The 27,947-nt window shown below is 40.8% G+C and overlaps 1 protein-coding gene across 1 annotated transcript in view; it reads left to right on the top strand.

The window, feature by feature from the left end:
- Window positions 1-27,947, top strand: part of VWA3B (von Willebrand factor A domain containing 3B) — a 234,686-nt gene that overhangs the window by 57,157 nt on the left and 149,582 nt on the right. Inside the window, exon 8 of the mRNA XM_082746748.1 lies at window positions 10,488-10,619. Coding sequence (XP_082602874.1) covers window positions 10,488-10,619 — 132 coding nt within the window. The remainder of the gene's footprint in view (window positions 1-10,487; window positions 10,620-27,947) is intronic.

Raw genomic sequence — 27,947 nt, 5'->3', positions numbered from 1 at the left:
GAAGTGGGGAAGGGCCACAGACAGATGAACCCACACTGAGACTAGGGAGGAGTCTGGGAATCAGTGTTGCTGATGGTGCTTTTAGTTTCTGGCCAGCCCTCTTTCTGTGCTACATTAGGTTGATTGGGGACCAGAGTCATACTTAGCTACTTTTTGAATTCCCTTTTCCCTCCTACCCTGGGAGTGCTAGTGCATTAGATATGTGGGGGGAGCCTTGTGTCTTTGTGTCAGGAGGATCTAAAAGGAAGGGACTTAATGCTTGAGGGCATGTCATTGTTAAGGTCTGGCATACTTAGGGCATAGTCATGTGCTCAAATGATGGGAGTCTATTACATACCACTCAGAAGAGTTTCTTGCAATATTGGACCTGTCAATCCTGAGGCAGGGTAGTTCCCTGAGGAAAGAATATATTAGGGGCTTGGTCATTGTTTCTTTGTAATAAGGACAATAAAAACAAGGAAGGATAAGAATTCTTGCTGAAAACACTAGAGTTTGTGCTAAATTCCGTAGAGAATACAAAGAAAGAAAAGACATTGTTCCTAAGTTCCAGACATTTGCAATCTAGTGAGCAAAGTCAGTCTGTGCCAACACAGGCAGTAATCCAAGCTCACACCACAGGAGAGTTTTAGACCATAGCTCTTGACAGCAGGATGACCGGGGACATACTGCTGATTGGTGAGCTGTGTTGTAAGCAGCTGCGTACTAAAAATAAAGCATCATGTTTGTGAAGAATTGACTTAAATTAGACTAGATTCAAAGTTATGCAAATACTAGCTCACCATCCCTGGCTGATGCTGCTTTGTCCTCCTTGGAATTGGCGGTTGGGGTGACAGGCAGCCAGGAATTGCATATACTGTCAGCCTGTCTAATGGGGGAGGGGGTCTGAGAGTGTGCCTGGAAGCAAAAGGACTGAGAGCAGTGCTTGTGGTTAATGCCTTCCATGAGACTGAGAAGGAGCTGGAGGCAGATCACTGTTTGCTGTGATGGCTGGGCCAACCTTGATGGCAGAGGCTGGACAGTGCCTTGAATGAAGTGCCTTGAATTCAGTGCCACTGAATGCAGTGGAGGGCCCTGAGTTTCCTGATGGTGAGGATAGTGGTGTACAGGGGCACTAGAGGCTAGGAGGACAGTGCCCTGACCAGGTGGCAGAACACTGGAGGGAATGTTTTGGGGCCTTGAACCCTGGACTTGATTGCAAGGCAGGGAGCAGGGCCCTTAGCACTGGCAGAGCCCATCCACCACATAGTAAAGGCATGACAAATATTTGCCAAATGAAGAATTAATGAATTGGACTCTGACAACTGGACTTTATCCTGTAGGTGAGACATGGAAGATCTGACAGGGAGGTGGTGTTCCCCTGACATATCAAAACACATCTGACCTGGGGCTCATTTCATTTGTTAAACCAGCCAGTCCGAGAAATCAATACCGGGTGCTAATGAAAAACAGCAGTTTAATGTGACATGTCTCCCAGCTGATGTCAGAATTCTTTGAGCCTTCAAATTGCTACCTCATGGCACATGGGAGATGGCCGGGCTTGTTGCGGCGGGGGTTGGGGGGACGTTTGGGTTGGAAGATTTGGTACTTTGTCTGGATGTCTCTTTGAGGAACCATATCCTGCTTCTGTGCCCAGCAGATCTTGGCTGGCTTTTACCTTGATGATCAAAATCCGTGTGGCTTCCTTGTGGTTTTGTCTCCTCTGTGGTTTAGCCTGGAACATCTCAAATTCACCAAGCTCTCTGAATACCGGAATTTCCTGTGCCTTGTCCTTTATCCTCTTACTTTTCAGTAGCTCTGTCTCCCTGGGTTGCAATTGTCTAATATCCCAGCTAAGTCCCTTAGAAGTGTCCCTGATAAAAATGGCAGCACTTCCTCACTGCCTGTGGAATAATGAAACTCTGCATCCTAAGTCATGCTTTTTATTGCTCTCCAGTTTGTCCCATTTTGTTTTTAAAGCAAATCTAGTTAAATGGACAGTATTAGGTTGTTTGGCTTTCTGAGTGCCAGCATAGGAATCTGAAGCTACCTAATTATAACAACTAAACCAGTGTATTGATAATCTAATTACTGTCTGCCCTCAGAGCATGCTATCACTTGCTGCCCCTTAAATACACTGTTCTGGTTCTGGTTTTTACTTTGTCGGTGACCTGTGGCTTACTCCCTCTTTTTTTTTTTAATTAAAAAAATTAAAAAAAAATTTTTTTCAGCATAACAGTATTCATTGTTTTTGCACCACACCCAGTGCTCCATGCAATCCGTGCCCTCTCTAATACCTGCCACCTGGTTCCCCCAACCTCCCACCCCCCGTCCCTTCAAAACCCTCAGATTGTTTTTCAGAGTCCATTGTCTCTCATGGTTCACCTCCCCTTTCAATTTCCCTCAACTCCCTTCTCCTCTCTAACTCCCCTTATCCTCCATGCTATTTGTTATGCTCCACAAATAAGTGAAACCATATGATAATTGACTCTCTCTGCTTGACTGATTTCACTCAGCATCATCTCTTCCAGTCCCGTCCATGTTGCTACAAAAGTTGGGTATTCATCCTTTCTGATGGAGGCATAATACTCCATAGTGTATATGGACCACATCTTCTTTATCCATTCGTCCGTTGAAGGGCATCTTGGTTCTTTCCATAGTTTGGCGACCGTGGCCATTGCTGCTATAAACATTGGGGTACAGATGGCCCATCTTTTCAATACATCTGTATCTTTGGGGTAAATACCCAGTAGTGCAATTGCAGGGTCATAGGGAAGTTCTGTTTTTAATTTCTTGAGGAATTTCCACACTGTTTTCCAAAGTAGCTGCACCAACTTGCATTCCCACCACCAGTGTAGGAGGGTTCCCCTTTCTCCACATCCTCTCCAACACATGTTGTTTCCTGTCTTGCTAATTTTGGCCATTTTAACTGGTGAAAGGTGATATCTCAATGTGGTTTTAATTTGAATCTCCCTGATGGCTAGTGATGATGAACATCTTTTCATGTGTCTGATAGCCATTTGTATGTCTTCATTGGAGAAGTGTCTGTTCATATGTTCCTCCCAATTTTTTTATGTGATTGTCTGTTTTGTGTGTGTTGAATTTGAGGAGTTCTTTATAGATCCTGGATATCAACCTTTTGTCTGTACTGTCATTTGAAAATATCTTCTCCCATTCCGTGGGCTGCCTTTTTGTTTTGTTGACTGCTTCTTTTGCTGTGCAGAAGCTTTTGATCTTGATGAAGTCCCAAAAGTTCATCTTCGCTTTTGTTTCCTTTGCCTTTGGAGACATATCTTGAAAGAAGTTGCTGTGGCTGATATCGAAGAGGTTACTGCCTATATTCTCCTCTAGGGTTCTGATGGATTCCTGTCTCACGTTGAGGTCTTTTATCCTTTTTGAGTTTATCTTTGTGTACGGTGTAAGAGAATGGTCGAGTTTCATTCTTCTACATATAGCTGCCCAGTTTTCCCAGCACCATTTATTGAAGAGACTTGTCTTTTTTTCCACTGTATATTTTTTCCTGTTTTGTCGAAGATTATTTGACCATAGAGTTGAGGGTCCATATCTGGGCTCTCTACTCTGTTCCACTGGTCTATGTGTCTGTTTTTATGCCAGTACCATGCAGTCTTGGTGATCACAGCTTTGTAGTAAAGCTTGAAATCAGGTAACATGATGCCCCCCGTTTTATTTTTGTTTTTCAACATTTCCTTAGCAATTGTTTGCTAGGATCTTATTGAGAATCTTAGCATCATATTAATAAGTGATATTGGTCTGAAATTCTCCTTTTTGGTAGGGTCTTTGCCTGGTATGGGGATCAAGGTAATGCTGGCTTCATAAAAAGAGTCTGGAAATTTTCCTTCTGCTTCAATTTTTTGAAACAGCTCCAGGAGAATAGGTGTTATTTCTTCGTTGAAAGTTTGGTAGAATTCCCCAGGGAATCCATCAGGTCCTGGGCTCTTGTTTTTTGGGAGGTTTTTGATCCCTGCTTCAATCTCGTTACTAGATACCGGTCTGTTCAGGTTGTCAATTTCTTCCTGGTTCAATTTTGGGAGTTTATAGTTTTCCAGGAATGCATTCATTTCATCTAGGTTACTTATCTTATTGGCATATAACTGTTGATAATAACTTCTGATGATTGTTTCTACTTCCTTGGTGTTAGTTGTGATCTCTCCCTTTTCATTCATGATTTTATGAATTTGGACTTTCTCTCTTTTCTTTTGGATTAGTGTGGCCAATGGTTTATCGATCTTATTGATTCTTTCAAAAAACAAGCTTCTAGTTTCATTGATACATTCTACTGTATCTCTGGTTTCTACCTCATTGATCTCAGTTCTAATCTTGATTATTTCCCTTCTTATGTATGGACTTGGTTTGATTTGTTGTTGATTCTCTAGTTCTTTAAGGTGTAGAGACAGCTGGTATGTTCTGGATTTTTCAGTTTTTTTGAGGGAGGCTTGGATGGCTATGTATTTCCCCCTTAGGCCTGCCATTGCTATATCCCATAGGTTTTGGACTGAAGTGTCTTCATTCTCATTGGTTTCCATGAATTGTTTAAGTTCTTCTTTGATCTCCTGGTTGATCCAAGCATTCTTAAGCAAGGTGGTATTTAGCTTCCAGGTGTTTGAGTTCCTTCCAAACTTTTCCTTGTGATTGAGCTCTAGTTTCAAAGAATTGAGGTCTGAGAATGTGCAGAACCTCAGTCTTTTGGTATCAACCTTTTGGTATCGGTTGAGTCCTGATTTGTGACCCAGTATGTGGTCTGTTCTGGAGAAGGTTCCATGTGCACTTGAGAAGAATGAGTATTCTGTTGTTTTAGGGTGGAATGTTCTGTATATGTCTATGAGGTCCATCTGGTCCAATGTGTCATTCAATGCTCTTGTTTCTTTATTGATTTTCTGCTTCGATAATCTGTCTATTTCTGAGAGAGGCATGTTAAGATCTCCTACTATTAGTGTATTATATCAATATGACTCTTTATCTTGATTAACAGTTTTCTTATGTAATTGGCTGCTCCCATATTGGGGGCATAGATATTTACAATTGTTAGATCATCTTGGTGGATAGTCCCTTTAAGAATGATTTAGTGTCCTTCTGTATCTCTGACTACAGTCTTTAGTTTAAAATCTAATTTGTCTGATATGAGAATCACTACCCTGGCCTTCTTTTGAGGCCCATTGGCATGAAAGATGCTTCTCCATCCCTTCACTTTATGTCTGGGTGTATGTTTAGGTTCAAAATGGTCTCCTGTAGACAACATATGGATGGATCCTGTCGTTTTATCCAATCTACAACCCTGTGCTGTTTTATGGGCGCATTTAGGCCATTCACATTGAAAGTGATTATTGATAGATACATTTTTATTGACATCGTGTTACCTTTGAAGTCTTTCTTTCTGTAGGTTGTCTCTATATTTCTGTTCAATCCTATTCTTAGGATTTTTCCTCTTTTATAGAACCCCCCTTAATATTTCCTGCAGTGTCGGCCTGGTGGTTGCATAGTCTTTTAAGCCTTGCTGGCCTTGGAAACTCTTTATCTCTCCATCCATTTTGAATGTCAGTCTTGCTGGATAAAGTATTCTTGGCTGCATGTTCTTTTCATTTAGTGCCCTGAATATATCTTGCCAGCCCTTTCTGGCTTGCCAGGTCTCTGTGGACAGGTCTGACGTTATTCTGATGGGCTTTCCTCTGTAAGTAAGGAGCCTTTTTGTCCTAGCGGCTTACAAGAGAGTATATCTACAATTATGATTCCTCAATTTGACTATCAGGTGCCTTGATGTTTTTCTGGAATTTATAATCTTGGGTGGAGACCGTTTGGCCTCTAATACATGAATGCTGGTTCCATTTGTGAGATTGGGAAAATTTTCATGAAGAGCTTGTTCCACTATATCTTCTAGATTTCTTTCTTTCTCCTCCCCTTCCGGGATTCCAATAATTCTGACATTGGAACATTTCATGGCATCATTTATTTCCCTGATTCTGTTTTCGTGGCTTCTAAGCTGTTTGTTCCAGGCTTCCTCCTGATCCTTTCTCTCTATCTGTTTGTCCTCCAGATCACTAATTCTATCTTCTGTCTCAGTTACCCTAGCTTTGAGAGAATTTAGATTAGATTGGAACTCATTGAGAGCATTGTGAAGCTCATCCCTGGTAGCTTTCAGCTCTTCCCTAACATTGAAAACATGATCTCTGGTCGCTTTCAGTTCGACCCTAATCAATTCCGTTTGGTCATTCATGGCTTTCTCCAACCTAGCTATTGCCTGGATAATTGTTAGCCTGAATTCTCTTTCCAACATGTTGTCTATGTTGATAGCCGTTAGCTCTGTTGCAGAAGGCCCATCCTCTGTATTTTTCTTCTGTTGGGCATTCCTCCTCCTAGTCATTTTGGTGAGAGATGGCTGAATGGATGTAGCTGGATGTGTCGACCGTGGTGCAGTCACGGTGTACCCTGGAATGCTTCTGAGCAATCAGGGTTCCCCACCCAAATGAGAGAAAAAAGAAAAGAAAAAGAGAAGAGAGACAGGAAAGAAAGAGAAGATAAAAGAGAAGGCTTAGTCCAAATGGGCCCCTTGGTAAGATTTATGAAGTATACAAACAAAAACAAACAAAAAGACTGATAAAAGTATATTACAAGAGAAAAAAAATAAGCAAATGAAGGAAGAACCTTGTCAAAAAGAACCCCAAGTGTAAGATTTATGTACTATCAGGACAAACACGAAAACACAGAAACACTGGTGGAAGAAAAAGATGGGAGAGTGGTTATAAATCCTCAGTGTGGGCAAGGAAGGTTGCTTTGATTCTTCCTGGATGTATCTTGATATCTTTGTTAAAGGACTCAACTTTCCTAAGATAAAGGGGGATTAAAAATTGGTTTACCTATAGGGGTAGCATTGATTGGGGAAAGGGCATTACCTTAAAGTTTAACTCTGTATGAATATTAGAAGATAAAAATAAAAAAAGGAATAAACTAGACTAAACTAAACTAAAATTAAAAAAAAAAAAGAAATTTAAAAAATAGAAATGCAAAAGGAAAACACAGGTGTATGTATCAAAAAGTTCAGGTTAGGGACGCCTGGGTGGCTCAGTTGGTTAAGCAGCTGCCTTCGGCTCAGGTCATGATCCTGGCATCCTGGGATCGAGTTCCACATCGGGCTCCTTGCTTCGGCAGGGAGCCTGCTTCTCCCTCTGTCTCTGCCTGCCATTCTGTCTGCCTGTGCTCGCTCTCTCTCCCTCTCTCTCTCTGACAAATAAATAAATAAAATCTTAAAAAAAAAAAAGTTCAGGTTAGAAGATTATTATGGAGTTTGATGTACTGGACATCTCACTGTGATGATAAATAGGTTAAAAAATTACCTATATATAAAAAAAAAAGCCAGAATAGTGGGAACGAATTAAAAATAAAAGTTGTCCTATGAAGTAGTGGTGGCTGTTCTCTTGTCGTCTTTTTTTTTCTCTTTTTCCTTTCCTGGTTGGTTTTCTGGGGAAGGGGCCTGCCACGTGGGTTTTCAGTCCCTGAAGTTCTCTCATCTAAGTCCTCCTGCCCCCCTCAAGGGGGTGGGCTATGAGGAAACTGTTTTTTTCAGGCTTTTGTTCTCTGGAGGTTTTTATGTTTGTTCACTTTTGTTTTTCTCTCTAACCTTGACCGCTTTTGATGGTTTTTGTAGGTTTAGAGGAAAGCAAACTGCACCCTGACCTCCCTCTCAGAGAGAAGTCTCAGTCTGGCTGCAGAGCCCTTATAAATCCCCCCTTGGCCGCTGGCAGAGCAGGTTCTGAGTTGTGGTCCTTGGGGATGCAGGATTTTTTGCTTGTACCCCAAACCACGACAGTGGCGGCTGTCTGGCAGCTCCAGACTGCCAGAGAGGTTTCAAGCAGTGATGGCACACTGAGATTTTCCCACTGGCCCCGGCTGGGAGTGCCTGGTCTTTCCGGGTGGAGAGCACCTGGCTGGCGCCAGTGCACTCCTCTCTCAGGGGAGGGCGCAGGGTGCTACTCGGACTTTGATAGCATGGCAGAGCACTCGCGTGGGGACTGCAAAAAGGTTGTGCTTCTGTTGGCTGGTGAGGCTCCCAGTCCCTCACAGGAGCCGGGCCCCAAGCGCTCTCAGGCGCGCTGCTGGCTCAGGGACCAAGACCTGGTTTCTCTGCTGCACTCTCTCTGGCTCTGCGCCAGGGGTGGCTGTCCTGGGTCTGGGGACTTAAGCCCCTGTCCCTAACACCCTGATTCCCACAATCCATCCCCCCCCCCCCGCCCCGCCCCGCGATCCTTTGCTCTTTTTGAGTGCTTTCTGCCAGACTCCCGAGTTAATGCTGGTCCCCAGACGCAGGGCACTCTGGTATTGGGGTATTACTTTCCAATGGGTTGCCTCTGGTGGCTCCCTCCCCCTTTTGTTTACCTTCTGGTATTAGTCCGACTTTCCCACTCCGCTTTACCTGCCCACTGGAGTCTTCTGCTCCGATAGAGATCCAGACGTGTATAATTCTGATCTCAGGCTGATTTCGTGGGTGATCGGAGTTCTTTGGAAGGTAATCAGCTCACTGGAGGGTACATACAGGTTGAAAGGGCACCTCCTCCTACTTCCCCACCATCTTGTCTCCAATCAGCTCACTCCCTCTTAAGATACTGTTGGCAAGTCTGAGGAAAATGGAAAGCCTTGACTCATTTGAAACTTTTAGAGAGGATTCTGCTACTTAATACCTCCGTGCTCCAGTAAGCAGCTGGAAGTCAGTTTTGCTTTTGCAGCATTCAGAAAGCCTTGTGGGCTTAAGGTTTGCATTTGGCAGCAGATTGCGGTATTTTGGGAGTTCCAGCATGGAGCTGGGTACCCATCATGTTTCACTCCTCGGGCTATCAATGGCTGTAGAGCCATGATGGCCCTCCATCTCTGTCAGGAATTGTCACTTGCTTCTTTATGAATACAACTTTTAATATTCTCTCTCCACCTGGCCAGCTTCAGGAGGGCCAAATCCCTGGTGTCCCTTTACTTCTGCCCTGCCCTTCTTGACTACATTTGAAAGTCAGAAACTTTGACTATGGTCTGGCCTTGGTCTGTCCTGGTGGCTTAAGGTTAATCACCCTGGGTAGATGAATCTCCGGGGGCAGCCCCCAGACCTGATGATATTCTCTCAGTCTCTGTGGGTCTAGGGTCTCAGGCATCTGTGGACTATCATCATGTAGATGGGCTTGGTAAGTGGGATCTCCGTAGAAGCAAGGGGGGTGCATGTAGAGGGACCCTCTATAACCATCCATTCCTTTTCTAGGACAGCTGTGCAGGGTGGCAGAGTTGGTAGAGTCACACCAACTTGGGTTTGACTCCCTGCTCTGATAGTCATTGACAGTGTGACCTCGGATGACTCATTCTGCCTCAGTTTCTGTGTAGCTGTAGAAGGAGGACAAGAGTAGAATTTGCCTTCAGAGCTGTGGCAAAGAGAAAGAGACAGTGTTTAGAAGGCCCAAGCACAATAGCAAGCACAAAGCATGTACCCTCAAAGGTATTTCTCATTGGACAGTTTGGACTAGCTTACTTTAATGATAACGTTGTCCATGTTCTCTGAGCTGACTGTATACAGCTTGTAAAATTGAGTTAGTTGTTTAAGCTTTTTACTGGAAGGGAGTTTTTAAAACTAGAGAATATGTCTACAAAATTCTTGTTACTACAACCATACTAGAAACAACTCTGGAGCAGTGACTATCTGGTAGCCCATTGATGCCTTGAGTAGGACCAGGCCAGTGGCTGGGTCCATGGATGCCACTGAAAATGGGAGGTATTCTCGTGGCCTCTTAGAATCACCACTGGCCTCATGATGTTGTCAAGATACCACTGCAGGATCCCTTATGTTGTACTTCTGTGGTCATACCCATTTCCCTCCTGGTCCAACACCCTTCTTAATCTCTGGAAACTACCAATCTGTTAGGGAGGGCCTGGACCTCTTACCCATAGGATAAAATTTTATTGATTGATTGTGAGAATGAGATTAATGTCTATATTAAGGAGCCATATCATTTTGAAAAAAATAGCATACAGCCAAACCTAACCCTTAATTGAGACAGTAGAAATCCAGAAAAGGAGGCCAAAGAATCATTTCTTACACTAGGGGAAAATAAAGACTGTGAAGGTGGTTTTTAGAGAAGTAGGAAATCTCAGCTTAATCAAAAGAGATTAGGAATTATTACTTTCATATACCACTGAATTTCCCTTCCTCACCCTGGCTTTTATTAGGTGATTTTGAATAATTTTATTCATCTTATTTAAGTATTATCAAGAATTCATCTTAAAATATTATGGCTGCTACAAATATTTACAAAGATTTATTACATTTTAAAATATGGGTTTATGATTTTTTTCAGGTGACAGCACTTCCTTAAGGATTTCAGTTCTGATTCTCAGATTAGTAGGGAAAGTGGAAGTTGATGTTTGAAAATGTTTTAGAAACTTGGCTGGAGTGTAGCAGGCCTCTGGAACTACCAGAGAGTTCTTGGACCTGCCATAGGCACCCACTCACACTATGTTTCTCCTCCCAGGAGCTGGAGTCAGAGAGGACGTGTTTCTCATTTGGAGGGAGATAGAGGAAGCCTGTAGCACTTTGACTCAGATCCAGAAGCTGGTCACGGAGCCATCCGTGGCTCCGTCCGACGTGGCCACAGTAAACCATGGTGCGTACCATTTATGTTCATAGTGTAAGAGTCATAACTGTTACCAGTTGGGGATGAAAGGATGTTTCCTGAGGCGTTTTTCCAGAGTTGTGCTGTTTGTATGTGTGTGTGTGTGTGTATGTGATGAGAGAGAGAGAGAGAGAGAGAGAGAGTGTGTGTGTGTGTGTGTGTGTGTGTGTGTGTGTGATTGTTCAAGAAAAACCAGCTGGACAGGCAAGTGGTAACTGCTAGGGAAAGACGCCTCAGTGTACTGGGCTTAGTGTTGACTACAACACGGACGATTGGGGATTTGTAGCCAAGGAGCAGGGTGGGGTTGGTTGATGGAAAATTATTAAGAGGAAACATCAGGGGTAAAGGGGGATTCTTGCTAAACCTACCTGACAGGATCTTTTTGAAGGGAGGTCAGGGTGACCAGATATCACCTGGGGGTGGTGGGCTATGAGGACTTTGATTAGATGTAGAGGGTGGGGGATTCTGGCTAAACTGACTTAACAGGATTTTTGCTAAAATTGGGTGATCTAGAGAAAAACATGGGAATCCAAAGGTGGAGGCCTAGTTGAGAAGAATATTTCAGAGGAACCTGAGTTTGGAGTGAGAAAGTCCTGGTTGCAAATCCTAACTCCTTCATTAGGCATTGACCTGAATTAATTCCTTTAAGTTTTAGTTTATTCTTCTGCTAAGTAACTATATCCGTCTTGAGGGATTATTATAAAGATTAAGTAAAATAATACACACTTTGCACCAAGCAGGTATTTGATAAATGTTTGCTGAATCTTTCCCTTTTACACTTAGAGAGTATACTGATTCTCCTTTCTGAATTCTTAAGTTAGTGCCTATGTAGGGTGCTGGTTTCATTTAGGGCAACTCTAGTAATAATGGTGGTTAGCACTTACAGCACATCCCTTACACGGCAAGCTTTGTGCTAGGCTCTTCACAGTATTCACTCATTTAACCCTTCCTACAATCTTATAAGATAGGTGCTACTATTATCTCCATTTAGGTTAAGTAACTTACTCAAGGCTACAGAACTAGAAATGGTGAAACCAGGATTCAAAACCTAGTTCCTCAGTAAAAGTACCCAAGTCTGGCTTTCACCCTAGACATTCTGATTGAATCCATAAAGTATGTGGTCTGGATATCAAGGGTTTTGAAAGCTCCCCAGGTGATCCTAATGTGCAGCAAAGTTTGGGAACCTTGGCCAGGCTGTATTGCCTCCTGGTACCCTGCCTATATTGCAGAAGTGTCAATGTAGGACGAGAGCAAGGAGCCAGACCAGCTAGGGCAGGGATGTGGTTGAAGGGAAGAATTGAGGAGCAGACATGTGTAGAGAGGGAAGAGTAGGTAAAGGCATGGGCAACCTTGCCCTGTGCAACCCGATGAATTCCTGGTGACAGTGAATCTTTCCTATGACTGGCTGTCCAGCTGTGGGTCTAGGGCAGCACAACTGCAGTTGCTTTGCCAGTGCCAGCTCTCTGGGGTCCCCAAGGAGGGGCCTATCAGGCTTGTCCAGAGGGGCTGCTCATTGGTAGTGACACCGTACTCAGTGTGAACCCAAAGCGTCCTCTGTCATCCTGAGAGAATGAAAATGAAGCGGGGGCTTGGGATAAAGTCCCAAGTAGCATCCATGCTACACAAGAGAGTGGTGATCCTGCTATTCAGGTGTGTCGGGGGTAGTGCAGTGGACTGTATTGTTCCTCCAAAGTTCATGTGTTGAAACTCTAACCCCAAATGTGATTGTATGAGGAAATAGGGCCTTTAAGAGGGATAGTTAAGGTTAAATGAGATCATAAGGGCGGAGCCCTAATCAAGTACGACTGGTGTCCTTATGAGAAGAGGAGGAGACGCCAGAGACCTCTCTCTTTCCACGCATGCACAGAGGAAAAGTTATAGGAGGACACAGTAGGAAGATGACCCTCTACAAGCCAGAAAGACATGCTTCACCAGAAACCAATCCTGAGGGCACCTTGATCTTGGATTTTCAGTCTCCAGAACTGTGAGAAAATGAATTTATGTTGTTTAAGCCACCCAGTCTATTGTATTTTTGTTGTGATAGTACAAGTAGACTAATATAGGGAGTATTTAAACTTGGGGTCGTTAGTCTTGAGGATTAAAAGAAGATTTTTAGATACTATTTCTAAAGGAAACAGAAAAGCAGTTGACCTCAGTAATTAATAGAAGGACAGATTACAGTTCCTTTATTTCAGTCTGTATCATTTTTTAAAAATAAATCTATTTATTTATTTATTTATTTGACAGAGATCACAAGTAGGCAGAAAGGCAGGCAGAGAGATCGGAAGGGAAGCAGGTTCTCTGCTGAGCAGAGAGCCTGTTGCGGGGCTTGATCCCAGGACCCTGGGATCATGACCTGAGCCAAAGGCAGAAGCTTTAACCCACTTAGCCATCCAGGTGTCCCCCTTTATTTCAGTCTAATACACACACACAACACCCAAAACTAAAAATTACACATTTTCAAAAGATGCTTCAAGTGTACTATTTCTATTTTAAAAGGAAAATTTGGGGGTGCTTGGGTGGCTCAGTGGGTTAAAGCCTCTGCCTTAGACTCAGGTCATGATCTCAGGGTCCTGGGACTGAGCCCGATGTTGGGTTCTCTGCTCATCGGGGAGCCTGCTTCCCCCCGACTCTGCCTGCCTCTCTGCCTACTTGTGATCTCTGTCAAATAAATAAATAAAATCTTTAAAAAATTTTTAAAAATTAAAAAAATAAAAAGGAAAATTTGGTCTGGTCCTTTCCACTCTTGGATACTCATTGAAACTTCTGTAACCTTGCTTTGGGCTTTGAGACCATGTTTGGAGTTTCTGATCTGCTCCTGTTGCCACCTATAGCACAGCATTAATGAGAGAAAGGAGAATCTGCTTTCTCTGAAGGCATAGCCGTTCCCTAACTTCGACTGCTCAAGGCCTGCTGGGTCAAAGGAGATAGCATAGCCATCTGGAGGTGGGTGGGTTAGAATGGAGGTGGTCAGATGGGCTGCCATTGAATGTGAAACATTCATGTGAATTAGACAAAGTCTCTCCTATACTGTTAATTGAAATAAGGGCATGATATATTGAAGATGTTTGCTATATACCTAAAGTAACTCCTAAATGACAAAACAGGCCAATAAAGGAGATAAAATGGAACTAAAAATACTCAATCCGAGATCTGTCAGGAGGGGAAAAGAGAGCTAAGAACAAACGGGGCCAATAGAAAACAAATGGCAAGATGATAAATAGAAATGTAACCATACATACATCAAGATGTATCAGTTTGTGCACTTTACATGTGCCTGGTTTACTCTATGTTAGTTATACCTCGGTGCAGGTGTTAATAAAGTAAAAGAGGAGGATGTGGATCGCTCTTGAGATGCTAAGCTGTTCAGAGATATTGGTGTTAATGCATCTGAGCATTCTGTGTTCTTGTGTGTGTGTGAGTGTGACGGGTATGACTTTAAGATGAAAAGATGGCTTTTCTCACAAAACGTTCAAGAATTTGTCCACATTAGAGAGACTTGACCCTTCTTTGGCTGATGCTGCAGCTCATCATTTCAGGAGCTCCTCATTTTTAATAACCTTCACAGCCATTTTTTCTCACTGGAGATAATAAGTCTAATCATGTTGTATAGTCATGCCAAGACTGGACTCTCAATATTTGGTTGTTTCAAAATATCAAACTCGATGTCAAACAACAAGGAAGGGGCTAAAGGCACACTAAAGCCCTACAGACAATTCCAACAGAACACATGGAGAGTGAGACAATACTTCTTTTTATTATCATTGTATTAAACCACCAGACAGGTGTCTCTGTTGTCATAACCTGTGGTGAAAGTACCCAGATTTGGGATTAGAAAGATAGTAATCCTTGCTCTGCCCACTCCTGTGTGACTGTTGGCAAGACATTTATTATCCATGCCTCAGTTTCCTTATTTGCAAAATTAGGGTGACAATGATAATACCTACTCCACAGGGCTATTGGGAAACTTAAATGAGGAAATACATGTAAAACATTTAGAGCTGTGCTATCACACAGTTAAAGTGTAATGATGCCTATTGAAAAGTTAATCCATTTAGTTTTTTTCTTTCATTTATTGAGTGCTTACAATATGTAGTTCTGTGCTAGATGATGAGTATCGTGGTAAGTAAAATAGACATGGAATGGTCACTCATAAAGCAACACCTTGTACTATTTCTTGCTTGGTGAGATCTGTACATCAAAGTATAATTACCAACTTGAATAGTGTGACTAAGGAAAAGTGTGTGCTCTTGGGATATTTATTTTCTGGGGTCAAGGAATGCTTTCCTGAGGAAATGTTACTGGAACTGATATCTGAGGGTTGAGGAGTCAAGTTATTGAGGTGAAGAGGTGGAAGTAAGGGGAAAGTATATAAGTAGGCAACAGAATGGCACTTGCAAAAGTCCTGAGCCAAGGAGTATGGCACTTTAGAAGCTTTGGAGATCAAGCTCAGAGATCAAGTTAGTAGTTGGCCTTTGATGAGTCTAGAGAGTTAGGCAAGCACTAGATCATGCTGGGTCTGTACGTCATCATGTGAGATGGCAGTCCTTAATTTAAGGCCAGGGAGAAACCACTGGAAGATTTTAAGCAAGAAAATTATAAAAACAGGTTTGCATTTAGAAAAAAAAAATCACTTTGAAAAAAAATCACTTTGGCTACTGGGTGGGTTTAAACAGATTAAAAGAAGGAGGCCAAGTGAGGCTGAAGGAAGGGAGTTAAGATGTATAAGTGAGAGGTGATAAGTGGGCAGATCTGAGAGAAGATTAAGATACTGAACTTGGCAGGACTTGGTGGTATGGAAGTTATAGGTGTCAAAGCTAAACTTCTAGGTGGATACCATGCTGGAAGAGAACCAGGTTTGGGGGTAAACACGATGAGGCTTGTTTGCATGTATTAAGACTGAAGCACTCTAGAGAGACCAAACAGAGAAGCAGGAGAGGCAATTGACTCTACAGATCTGCAGTTCAGATAGCTGTGAGTCACACACTATTGGATGAAACAGGCATTCTTGGTGTAAAGACCTGGGCCCATCAAGTGAGAATGCCATGTTTCTGAATCTTTTATTCCAAGAACTTTGGATTCTGATATATACAGATTCTGATATATATGAATTCTCTGTTCTGTACCAGTAATGCCCAATCAATGTAGTAGATGAGTACTATTTTACCAACATGATGACTTAAGATCTGAAAGCAAAGCAGACTAATTTCCAGAGCCCTTGTACATATTTACTTTCTCAAGAATCTGTTTCCCATTTGTTCAAATAGGACTTGCAATCTGGGCAGGGCACAGCTGGTTTCTTATGTAACCAGAAGCAAATCTAACACTTGTCAAAGTGCTCACACTTCCAGCAAGGCAAAAGAGAAAATAATATTTCTTCTCAGAACTGAATTTTTTCCAGCATGCTTTTACACCTCTAATGCTCTTTCTAGTTAAATGAATGTTGATAGGGCTGATTAATAAGCAGCAGGTAATATTGCTAAAAGGGCCAGGATTTTGTCGAACTCAAATATACATTTTCTTATAGGTAGTAACCCTGTATTTTCCACATTAAAAAAAGAAACAGAAAAACATTTTAAGAATATCATGTAATGCTTCCACAAGTCAGAGTTAAGATGCCACTGAAAAACTTCCCCCAAAATGTAGGGGAAGAATTAGTTCATTAGACTCCAGTACTTGTGATACATTAAATTTAGGAATGATGGCTATTGGAATGTAACACAAACTATGTTGAAATGTCATAGCTAGAATCCTGTTATTAAAAAGTGACTGTGGTAAATGAAAATGAAAGTTCAACTTACCAAGATTTGTAGGATGCAGTGAAAATAGTGCTTAGAGAAAATTTATAACATCTAAATGCATAAATTAGAAAAGATGATATGTCTAAAATCAATAAGCTTCCACCTTAGGAAACTAGAAAAAGAAGAGCAAATTGAATCTAAAATACCAGAAGAAGAAGAAGAAGAAAAAAAAAAAAACAATAAAAATCAGAGCAAAAATCAATGAAGTTGAAAACAAATCCCTAGAGAAAATCCAACAAAATCAAAAGCTGGATCTTTGAAAAGACAATAAGCCTCTAGCTAGGCTGACTAAGAAAAAAGAACACACAAGTTACAAAAATTAAAGAGGAGACATCATCAGAGATCCCATGGATATTGAAAGGATAATAAAGGAATACTATGAAAATTTTATGCCTGCAGATTTGACTGGGTTATTGGCTAAAATGGGTCAATTCCATGAAAGACACAATCTGTCAAAACTTCCACAAGAAGAAACAGACTGTTTGAATAGGTCCATATCTATTAAAGAAATTGAATCAAAATTAATAACCTTTCACACAGAAAGGACAAAGCTCAAAAAGGCAATTGTGAAAACCACTAGACAGATGTGACTCAAGGGGTCCTCAATAAAATGAACAGCTGATTTTTAATCAGATGTTATGGAGGTCAGAAGCAGTGGGATGAAGTATTCAAAGTGGTGAAAGAAAAAGATTGTCAACCAGCGATAGTATATGTGGCAGAACATCGTATCAAAAAGAAGGAGAAATCAAGACATTCAAGATGAACAAAAACAGATGTTATTGTTAGCATACCTGCCCTACCAGAAAAATATTAAAGGAAGTCCTTCAGGTTGAAATGGTATTTAGAGAGTAATTTGAATTCATATGAAGAAATGAAGGACACTGATAACTACATGGGTAAATATAAAAGATGGTATAAATGTGGTTTTTATTTACTATGTTTGTTTTTCTATCCGATTTAAAAGACAATTACAGGGCGCCTGGGTGGCTCAGTGGGTTAAGCTGCTGCCTTCGGCTCAGGTCATGATCTCAGGGTCCTGGGATTGAGTCCTGCATCGGGCTCTCTGCTTTGCAGGGAGCCTGCTTCCTCCTCTCTCTCTCTCTGTCTGCCTCTCTGCCTACTTGTGATCTCTCTCTGTCAAGTAAATAAATAAAATCTTTAAAAAAAAATAAAAGACAGTTACATATATCAATATAGGAATGCCTTAGAGATACTATGAGTTTGGGTCCATACCACTGCAAGAAAGTGAATATCACAATAATTGAGTCAAGTGAATTGTTTGGTTTCCCAATGCATAAAAAGTTATGTTTATACTCTACTGTAGTCTGTTAAGTGTGTAATAACTTTATGTCTAAAAAATCAATGTACATAACTTATTCAAAAGTTACTTTATTGCTAAAAAATTGCCAACCATCATCTGAGCTTTCAGCAAGTCATACTGATCACAGGTCATCATAACAAATGTAATAATAATAATATGGACCCTCAACTCTATGCTCAATTAATCTTCAAGAAACAGGAAAAAATATACAGTGGAAAAAAGACAGTCTCTTCAATAAATGGTGCTGGAAAAACTGGACAGCTATATGTAGAAGAATGAAACTCGACCATTCTCTTACACTGTACACAAAGATAAACTCAAAATGGATAAAAGACCTCAATGTGAGACAGGAATCCATCAGAATCCTGGAGGAGAACATAGGCAGTAATCTCTTTGATATCAGCCACAGCAACTCCTTTCAAGATATGTCTCCAAAGGCAAAGGAAACAAAAGCGAAAATAAACTTCTGGGACTTCATCAGGATCAAAAGCTTCTGCACAGCAAAGGAAACAGTCAAGAAAAGAAAGAGGCCACCCACGGAATGGGAGAAGATATTTTCAAATGACAGTACAGACAAAAGGTTCATATCCAGGATCTATAATGAACTCCTCAAACTCAACACACACAAAACAGGCAATCATATAAAAAATGGGCAGAAGATATGAACAGACACTTCTCCAATGAAGACATACAAATGGCTATCAGACACATGAAAAAATGTTCATCATCACTAGCCATCAGGGAGATTCAAATTAAAACCACATTGAGATATCACCTTACACCAGTTAGAATGGCCAAAATTAGCAAGACAGGAAACAACATGTGTTGGAGGGGATGTGGAGAAAGGGGAACCCTCTTACAGTGTTGGTGGGAATGCAAGTTGGTGCAGCCACTTTGGAGAACAGTGTGGAGATTCCTCAAGAAATTAAAAATAGAACTTCCCCATGACCCTGCCATTGCACTCCTGGGTATTTACCCCAAAGATACAGATGCCGTGAAAAGAAGGGCCATCTGTACCCCAATGTTTATAGCAGCAGTGGCCATGGTTGCCAAACTGTGGAACGAACCACGATACCCTTCAATGGACGAATGGATAAGGAAGATGTGGTCCATATACACTATGGAGTATTATGCCTCCATCAGAAAGGATGAATACTCAACTTTTGTAGCAACATGACAGGACTGGAAGAGATTATGCTGAGTGAAATAAGTCAAGCAGAGAGAGTCAATTATCATATGGTTTCACTTACTTGTGGAGCATAACAAATAGCATGGAGGCATGGGGAGTTAGAGAGGAGAAGGGAGTTGGGGTAAATTGGAAGGGGAGGTGAACCATGAGAGACTATGGACTCTGAAAAACAATCTGAGGGGTTTGAAGTGGGGGGGGTGTGGGAGGCTGGGGTACCAGGTGTTGGGTATTATAGAGGGCACGGATTGCATGGAGCACTGGCTATGGTGAAAAAATAATGAATACTGTTATGCTGAAAATAAATAAATTAAAAAAAAGAATAACAAAACAGTTTAGATGTCATGAAAGTGGAAGATTAGGAGTGCAGTTAAGTTTAGTAATGATATTTTTGATTCATATGCTATGTCCTAGGCTAGACAATATTTTTAATTTCTCACAGTCTTGAACCTTAATCCTTGAAGGGTAATTCAAGTTTTAGAGTTTACATACTGCAGTTTGTTTGGGGTGGCAATTTGCCATTGACTTGCCTCTGGGTTCTTTTGTATTCTTCCAGCTGGGGGACTTAAAGGTGGCCATTTATTAACTCCAGGTCTATATACGGCCACTGAAACAACTGGGTTTCAATCAAATCTTTTAAAAATCCAAACAACCAGTTTTTATGCTGTTGATCAGATTGATTTAAGGCATCAGTTGCTTCTGTTCTAACTGGGTAACTGAACAACTTCTCTTTCCTTCTTTCTTTCTCTTTCTCTCTCTGAGAGTTTCCCTTTGGAATAGCAGAAAGAGGATAGCATTCTAGTACCAACTCTTCCCCCTCTATCGGATGCTTGACAAGTTTTTTAACCTCTCAGACCTCCATGTTCTCATCTGTAAATAGAGAAAAAAAAAACACTTCACGGATTTGTTTGGAACATTAAATAAGAGATATGTGACCTTTGACACACATTTGGTATACAATAAATGTGAATTTCTTCCCTGTTTAAAAAAAATGTAATAATAAAAAAGTTTAAAATATTATTGAGAATTACCAAAATGTGACAGAGAGATATGAAATGAGCAAATGCTGTTGGAATAATGGTGCTGATAGACTTGCTCAATGCAAAGTAGCCCATACCTTCAATTTGTAAAACACATGGTATTTGAGAAGTGCGATAAAATGTATGCCTATGATAGGGATGTGATAGGGATGTTATAGGGATGTAGTGTATACCTTGATGACTATAGCTAATGCTGCTATATGATATATAGAAAATTTGTTAAGATGGTAAATCCTGAGACTCCCCTCTAGCAAGAAGAAATTTTTTTCTTTTTTTTCTTATTTTTATGGTATTTGTATGAGAACCTATCTGTTGTATTAGTTGAAGCTATTATGGTAATCATTTCACAACATATAAAAACGAAACCATCATGCTATATGCCTTAAACTTAAACAGTGATATATGTTAATTATTTCTCAATAAAACTGGAAAAATGTGAAAAGATAATCCACAGAATAGGAGAAAATATTTGCAAATCATGTCTGTTAAGAATCTAGTATCCAGAAGACATAAAGAACTCTTAGAGTTCGGGGGGAGGAGTCAAGATGGCAGAGAAGTAGCAGGCTGAGACTGCTTCAGCTAGCCGGAGATCAGCTAGATAGCTTATCTAAAGATTGCAAACACCTGAAAATCCATCGGCAGATCGAAGAGAAGAAGAACAGCAATTCTGGAAACAGAAAAACAACCGCTTTCTGAAAGGTAGGACCGGCGGAGAAGTGAATCCAAAGCGACGGGAAGACAGACCCCGGGGGGAGGGGCCGGCTCCCGGCAAGCGGCGGAGCAACGGCGCACAAAATCAGGACTTTTAAAAGTCTGTTCCGCTGAGGGACATCGCTCCAAAGGCTAAACCGGAGCGAAGCCCACGCGGGGTCAGCGTGGCCTCAGGTCCCGCAGGGTCACAGAAGGATTGGGGGTGTCTGAGTGTCGCAGAGCTTGCGGGTATTGGAACGGGAAAACCGGCTGCAGAGACAGAGCCGACAGTAAGCTCACAGCTCGGTATTATCTTGAACCGGTCGCAGGTTCGGTGAGCTCGGAGCGCGGCCGGAGGTCAGGCAGACGGGAGTAACTGGGTGCTGTTCTCTGAGGGCACACTGAGGAGTGTGGCCCTGGGCTCTCGGCTCCTCTGGGCCGGAGACCAGGAGGCCGCCATTTGTATTTCCGCCCTCCGGAACTCTACGGAAAGCGCTCAGGGAACAAAAGCTCCTGAAAGCAAACCCGAGCGGATTACTCACCCCGGCCCCGGGTAAGGGCGGTGTATTTCCGCCTGGGGCAAAGACACTTGAGAATCACTACAACAGGCCCCTCCCCCAGAAGATCAACAAGAAATCCAGCCGAGACCAAGTTCACCTACCAAGGAGTGCGGTTTCAATACCAAGGAGAGCAGCAGAATTCCAGAGGAGGAGAAAGCCAAGCACGGAACTCATGGCTTTTTCCCTGTGATTTTTTTTTAGTCTTGCAGTTAATTTAATTTTTTTCTTTTTCATTCTTTGTTGTTTTTTTTCTCACCTTCGGGTAAATTTTTTTTTTTAACTGTTCCTTTCTCTTTTTTAACGATTTTTTACTAGTTTATCTAATATATATATTTTTTCTTTTTTACATTTTTCTTAGGTGTTTTCCTTTTATTTAATTCTTTTCTTTTTTTTTCTTTTTTCTTTTTTTTTTTTTCTTTCTTCCTTTTTGAACCTCTTTTTATCCCCTTTCTCCCCCCTCACGATTTTGGATCTCTTCTAATTTGGTTAAAGCATATTTTCCAGGGGTTGTTGCCACCCTTTTAGTATTTTACTTGCCCCTTCATATACCCTTATCTGGACAAAATGACAAGACGGAAAATTCAACACAAAAAAAAGAACAAGAGGCAGTACCGAAGGCTAGGGACCTAATCAATACAGACATTGGTAATATGTCAGATCTAGAGTTCAGAATGACAATTCTCAAGGTTCTAGCCGGGCTCGAAAAAGGCATGGAAGATATTAGAGAAACCCTCTCGAAAGATATAAAAGCCCTTTCTGGAGAAATAAAAGAACTAAAATCTAACCAAGTTGAAATCAAAAAAGCTATTAATGAGGTGCAATCAAAAATGGAGGCTCTAACTGCTAGCATAAATGAGGCAGAAGCAAGAATTAGTGATATAGAAGACCAAATGACAGAGAATAAAGAAGCTGAGCAAAAGAGGGACAAACAGCTACTGGACCACGAGGGGAGAATTCAAGAGATAAGTGACACCATAAGACGAAACAACATTAGAATAATTGGGATTCCAGAAGAAGAAGAAAGAGAGAGGGGAGCAGAAGGTATACTGGAGAAAATTATTGGGGAGAATTTCCCCAATATGGCAAAGGGAACGAGCATCAAAATTCAGGAGGTTTAGAGAACGCCCCTCAAAATCAATAAGAATAGGCCCACACCCCGTCACCTAATAGTAAAATTTACAAGTCTCAGTGACAAAGAGAAAATCCTGAAAGCAGCCCGGAAAAAGAAGTCTGTAACATACAATGGTAAAAATATTAGATTGGCAGCTGACTTATCCACAGAGACCTGGCAGGCCAGAAAGAGCTGGCATGATATTTTCAGAGCACTAAACGAGAAAAACATGCAGCCCAGAATACTATATCCAGCTAGGCTATCATTGAAAATAGAAGGAGAGATTAAAAGCTTCCAGGACAAACAAAAACTGAAAGAATTTGCAAATACCAAACCAGCTCTACAGGAAATATTGAAAGGGGTCCTCTAAGCAAAGAGAGAGCCTACAAGTGGTAGATCAGAAAGGAACAGAGACCATATACAGTAACAGTCACCTTACAGGCAATACAATGGCACTAAATTCATATCTCTCAATAGTTACCCTGAATGTTAATGGGCTAAATGCCCCTGTCAAAAGACACAGGGTATCAGAATGGATAAAAAAACAAAACCCATCTATATGTTGCCTCCAAGAAACTCATTTTAAGCCCGAAGACACCTCCAGATTTAAAGTGAGGGGGTGGAAAAGAATTTACCATGCTAATGGACATCAGAAGAAAGCAGGAGTGGCAATCCTTATATCAGATCCATTAGATTTTAAGCCAAAGACTATAATAAGAGATGAGGAAGGACACTATATCATACTCAAAGGGTCTGTCCAACAAGAAGATTTAACAATTTTAAATATCTATGCCCCCAACGTGGGAGCAGCCAACTATATAAACTAATTAATAACAAAAGCAAAGAAACACATCAACAATAATACAATAATAGTAGGGGACTTTAACACTCCCCTCACTGAAATGGACAGATCACCCAAGCAAAAGATCAGCAAGGAAATAAAGGTCTTAAACGACACACTGGACCAGATGGACATCACAGATATTTTCAGAATATTTCATCCCCAAGCAACAGAATACACATTCTTCTCTAGTGCACATGGAACATTCTCCAGAATAGATCACATCCTCGGTCCTAAATCAGGACTCAACCGGTATCAAAAGATTGGGATCATTCCCTGCATATTTTCAGACCACAATACTCTAAAGCTAGAACTCAACCACAAAAGGAAGTTTGGAAAGAACCCAAATACATGGAGACTAAACAGCATCCTTCTAAAGAATGAATGGGTCAACCGGGAAATTAAAGAAGAATTGAAAAAAATCATGGAAACAAATGATAATGAAAATACAACGGTTCAAAATCTCTGGGACACAACAAAGGCAGTCCTAAGAGGAAAATATATAGCGATACAAGCCTTTCTCAAGAAACAAGAAAGGTCTCAGGTACACAACCTAACCCTACACCTAAAGGAGCTGGAGAAAGAACAAGAAAGAAACCCTAAGCCCAGCAGGAGAAGAGAAATCATAAAGATCAGAGCAGAAATCAATGAAATAGAAACCGAAAAAACAATAGAACAAATCAATGAAACTAGGAGCTGGTTCTTTGAAAGAATTAATAAAATTGATAAACCCCTGGCCCGACTTATCAAAAAGAAAAGAGAAAGGACCCAAATAAATAAAATCATGAATGAAAGAGGAGAGATCACAACTAACACCAAAGAAATACAAACTATTATAAGAACATACTATGAGCAACTCTACGGCAATAAATTTGACAATCTGGAAGAAATGGATGCATTCCTAGAAACATATAAACTACCACAACTGAACCAGGAAGAAATAGAAAGCCTGAACAGACCCATAACCAGTAAGGAGATTGAAACAGTCATTAAAAATCTGCAAACAAAAAAAGCCCACGGCCAGACGGCTTCCCGGGGGAATTCTACCAAACATTTAAAGAAGAACTAATTCCTATTCTCCTGAAACTGTTCCAAAAAATAGAAATGGAAGGAAAACTTCCAAACTCATTTTATGAGGCCAGCATCACCTTGATCCCAAAACCAGACAAGGATCCCACCAAAAAAGAGAGCTATAGACCGATATCCTTGATGAACACAGATGCGAAAATACTGAACAAAATACTAGCCAATAGGATTCAACAGTACGTTAAAAGGATTATTCACCACGACCAAGTGGGATTTATTCCAGGGCTGCAAGGTTGGTTCAACATCCGCAAATCAGTCAATGTGATACAACACATCAATAAAAGAAAGAACAAGAACCATATGATACTCTCAATAGATGCTGAAAAAGCATTTGACAAAGTACAGCATCCCTTCCTGATCAAAACTCTTCAAAGTGTAGGGATAGAGGGCACATACCTCAATATCATCAAAGCCATCTATGAAAAACCCACCGCAAATATCATTCTCAATGGAGAAAAACTGAAAGCTTTTCCGCTAAGGTCAGGAACACGGCAGGGATGTCCATTATCACCACTGCTATTCAACATAGTACTAGAGGTCCTAGCCTCAGCAATCAGACAACAAAAGGAAATTAAAGGCATCCAAATCAGCAAAGAAGAAGTCAAATTATCACTCTTCGCAGATGATATGATACTATATGTGGAAAACCCAAAAGACTCCACTCCAAAACTGCTAGAACTTATACAGGAATTCAGTATAGTGTCAGGATATAAAATCAATGCACAGAAATCAGTTGCATTTCTCTACACCAACAGCAAGACAGAAGAAAGAGAAATTAAGGAGTCAATCCCATTTACAATTGCATCCAAAACCATAAGATACCTAGGAATAAACCTAACCAAAGAGACACAAAATCTATACTCAGAAAACTATAAAGTACTCATGAAAGAAATTGAGGAAGACACAAAGAAATGGAAAAATGTTCCATGCTCCTGGATTGGAAGAATAAATATTGTGAAAATGTCTATGCTACCTAAAGCAATCTACACATTTAATGCAATTCCTATCAAAGTACCATCCATCTTTTTCAAAGAAATGGAACAAATAATCCTAAAATTTATATGGAACCAGAAAAGACCTCGAATAGCCAAAGGGATATTGAAAAAGAAAGCCAACGTTGGTGGCATCACAATTCCGGACTTCAAGCTCTATTACAAAGCTGTCATCATCAAGACAGCATGGTACTGGCACAGAAACAGACACATAGATCAATGGAACAGAATAAAGAGCCCAGAAATAGACCCTCAACTCTACAGTCAACTAATCTTCGACAAAGCAGGAAAGAATGTCCAATGGAAAAAAGACAGCCTCTTTAATAAATGGTGCTGGGAAAATTGGACAGCCACATGCAGAAAAATGAAATTTGACCATTTCCTTACACCACACACAAAAATAGACTCAAAATGGATGAAGGACCTCAATGTGCGAAAGGAATCCATCAAAATCCTTGAGGAGAACACAGGCAGCAACCTCTTCGACCTCTGCCACAGCAACATCTTCCTAGGAACAACGCAAAAGGCAAGGGAAGCAAGGGAAAAAATGAACTATTGGGACTTCATCAAGATCAAACGCTTTTGCACAGCAAAGGAAACAGTTAACAAAATCAAAAGACAACTGACAGAATGGGAGAAGATATTTGCAAACGACATATCAGATAAAGGACTAGTGTCCAGAATCTATAAAGAACTTAGCAAACTCAACACCCAGAGAACAAATAATCCAATCAAGAAATGGGCAGAGGACATGAGCAGACATTTCTGCAAAGAAGACATCCAGATGGCCAACAGACACATGAAAAAGTGCTCCATATCACTCGGCATCAGGGAAATACAAATCAAAACCACAATGAGATATCACCTCACACCAGTCAGAATGGCTAAAATCAACAAGTCAGGAAATGACAGATGCTGGCGAGGATGCGGAGAAAGGAGAACCCTCCTATACTGTTGGTGGGAATGCAAGCTGGTGCAGCCACTCTGGAAAACAGCATGGAGGTTCCTCAAAATGTTGAAAATAGAACTGCCCTATGACACAGCAATTGCACTATTGGGTATTTACCCTAAAGATACAAACGTAGTGATCCAAAGGGGCACGTGCACCCGAATGTTTATAGCAGCAATGTCCACAATAGCCAAACTATGGAAAGAACCTAGATGTCCATCAACAGATGAATGGATCAAGAAGATGTGGTATATATACACAATGGAATACTATGCAGCCATCAAAAGAAATGAAATCTTGCCATTTGCGACAACATGGATGGAACTAGAGCGTATCATGCTTAGCGAAATAAGTCAAGCAGAGAAAGACAACTATCATATGATCTCCCTGATATGAGGAAGTGGTGATGCAACATGGGGGCTTAAGTGGGTAGGAGAAGAATAAATGAAACAAGATGGGATTGGGAGGGAGACAAACCATAAGTGACTCTTAATCTCACAAAACAAACTGAGGGTTGCTGGGGGGAGGGGGTTTGGGAGAAGGGGGTGGGATTATGGACATTGGGGATGGTATGTGCTTTGGTGAGTGCTGTGAAGTGTGTAAACCTGGTGATTCACAGACCTGTACCCCTTGGGATAAAAATATATGTTTATAAAAAATAAAAAATTAATTTAAAAAAAAAGAACTCTTAGAGTTCAATAGAAAAAAGACCAATAACCGAATTGAAAAATAGACAAGTTTTAAACAGAAATTTCCCCAAAGAAGATACACAAATGGCCAAGAAGCATATGAAAAGATGCTATGAGAGAAATGTAAATAAAAATCACAGTGAGATAACACTTCACACCCACAAGGAGGGCTATAATAAGAGAGACAGACAATAGCAAGTGTTGACAAGATATGGAGAAGATGGAACATTTATATGTTGCTGGTGGGAATATAAAATGGTGCACCCACTTTGAAAAGTCTGGCAATTCTTCAAATGTTAAAATAGAGTTAGCCTATGTCCCAGCAATTCCACTCCTAGTTATAAACTCAAGGGAATTGAGAACATATGTTCACAACATTTTCCAGAATAGGTCACATGTTAGGCCCCAATATTATTGATACAGTCCAGAAGACTGAAATCATGTCATACATCTTTTCCATCCACAGTGGTATGAAAATAGAAATATCTCAAGAGAAAAGTCTTCAAAGAATGCAAAAACGTGGAGGCTAAATAACATGCTACTAAACAATAAATGGTTTCAACCAAAAAGTCAAAAAGAGAAATAAAAAATACATGGAGACAAATGACAATGAAAACACAGTGGTTCAAAATCTTTGGAATGCAGCAAAAGCTATTCAAAGAGGGAAGATTATAACCACACAGGCCCACCTCAAGAAGCAAGAAAAATCTCAAGCTAACCTTACATGTAAAGGAGCCAGAAAAAGAAGAACAAACAAAGCCCAAAGCCAGGAGAAATAAGGACATAATAAAAATTCAAACAGAAATAAATGAAGTAGGGACTTAAAAAAACAACAGAGCAAAGAAACCAACTTGTTCTTTGAAAAGATCAAAAAAATTGATAAGCCTTTTAGCTAAACTCACCAAAAAAAGAAGAGAGAATTCAAATAAATAAAATCTGGAATGATGGGAGAAATTCTAAACAATACCACAGAAATATAACAAATTGGGCAACCTAGAAGAAATGAATAAATTTCTAGGAACATATATCTTTGCAAAACTGAAGCAGGAAAAA

This window comes from Mustela nivalis (genome assembly GCF_964662115.1).
Source record: "Mustela nivalis genome assembly, chromosome: 8".
NCBI lineage: Eukaryota > Metazoa > Chordata > Mammalia > Carnivora > Mustelidae > Mustela > Mustela nivalis.
Note: the sequence above shows the minus strand (reverse complement) of the source record. Positions and strands in the feature narration are given on the sequence as shown.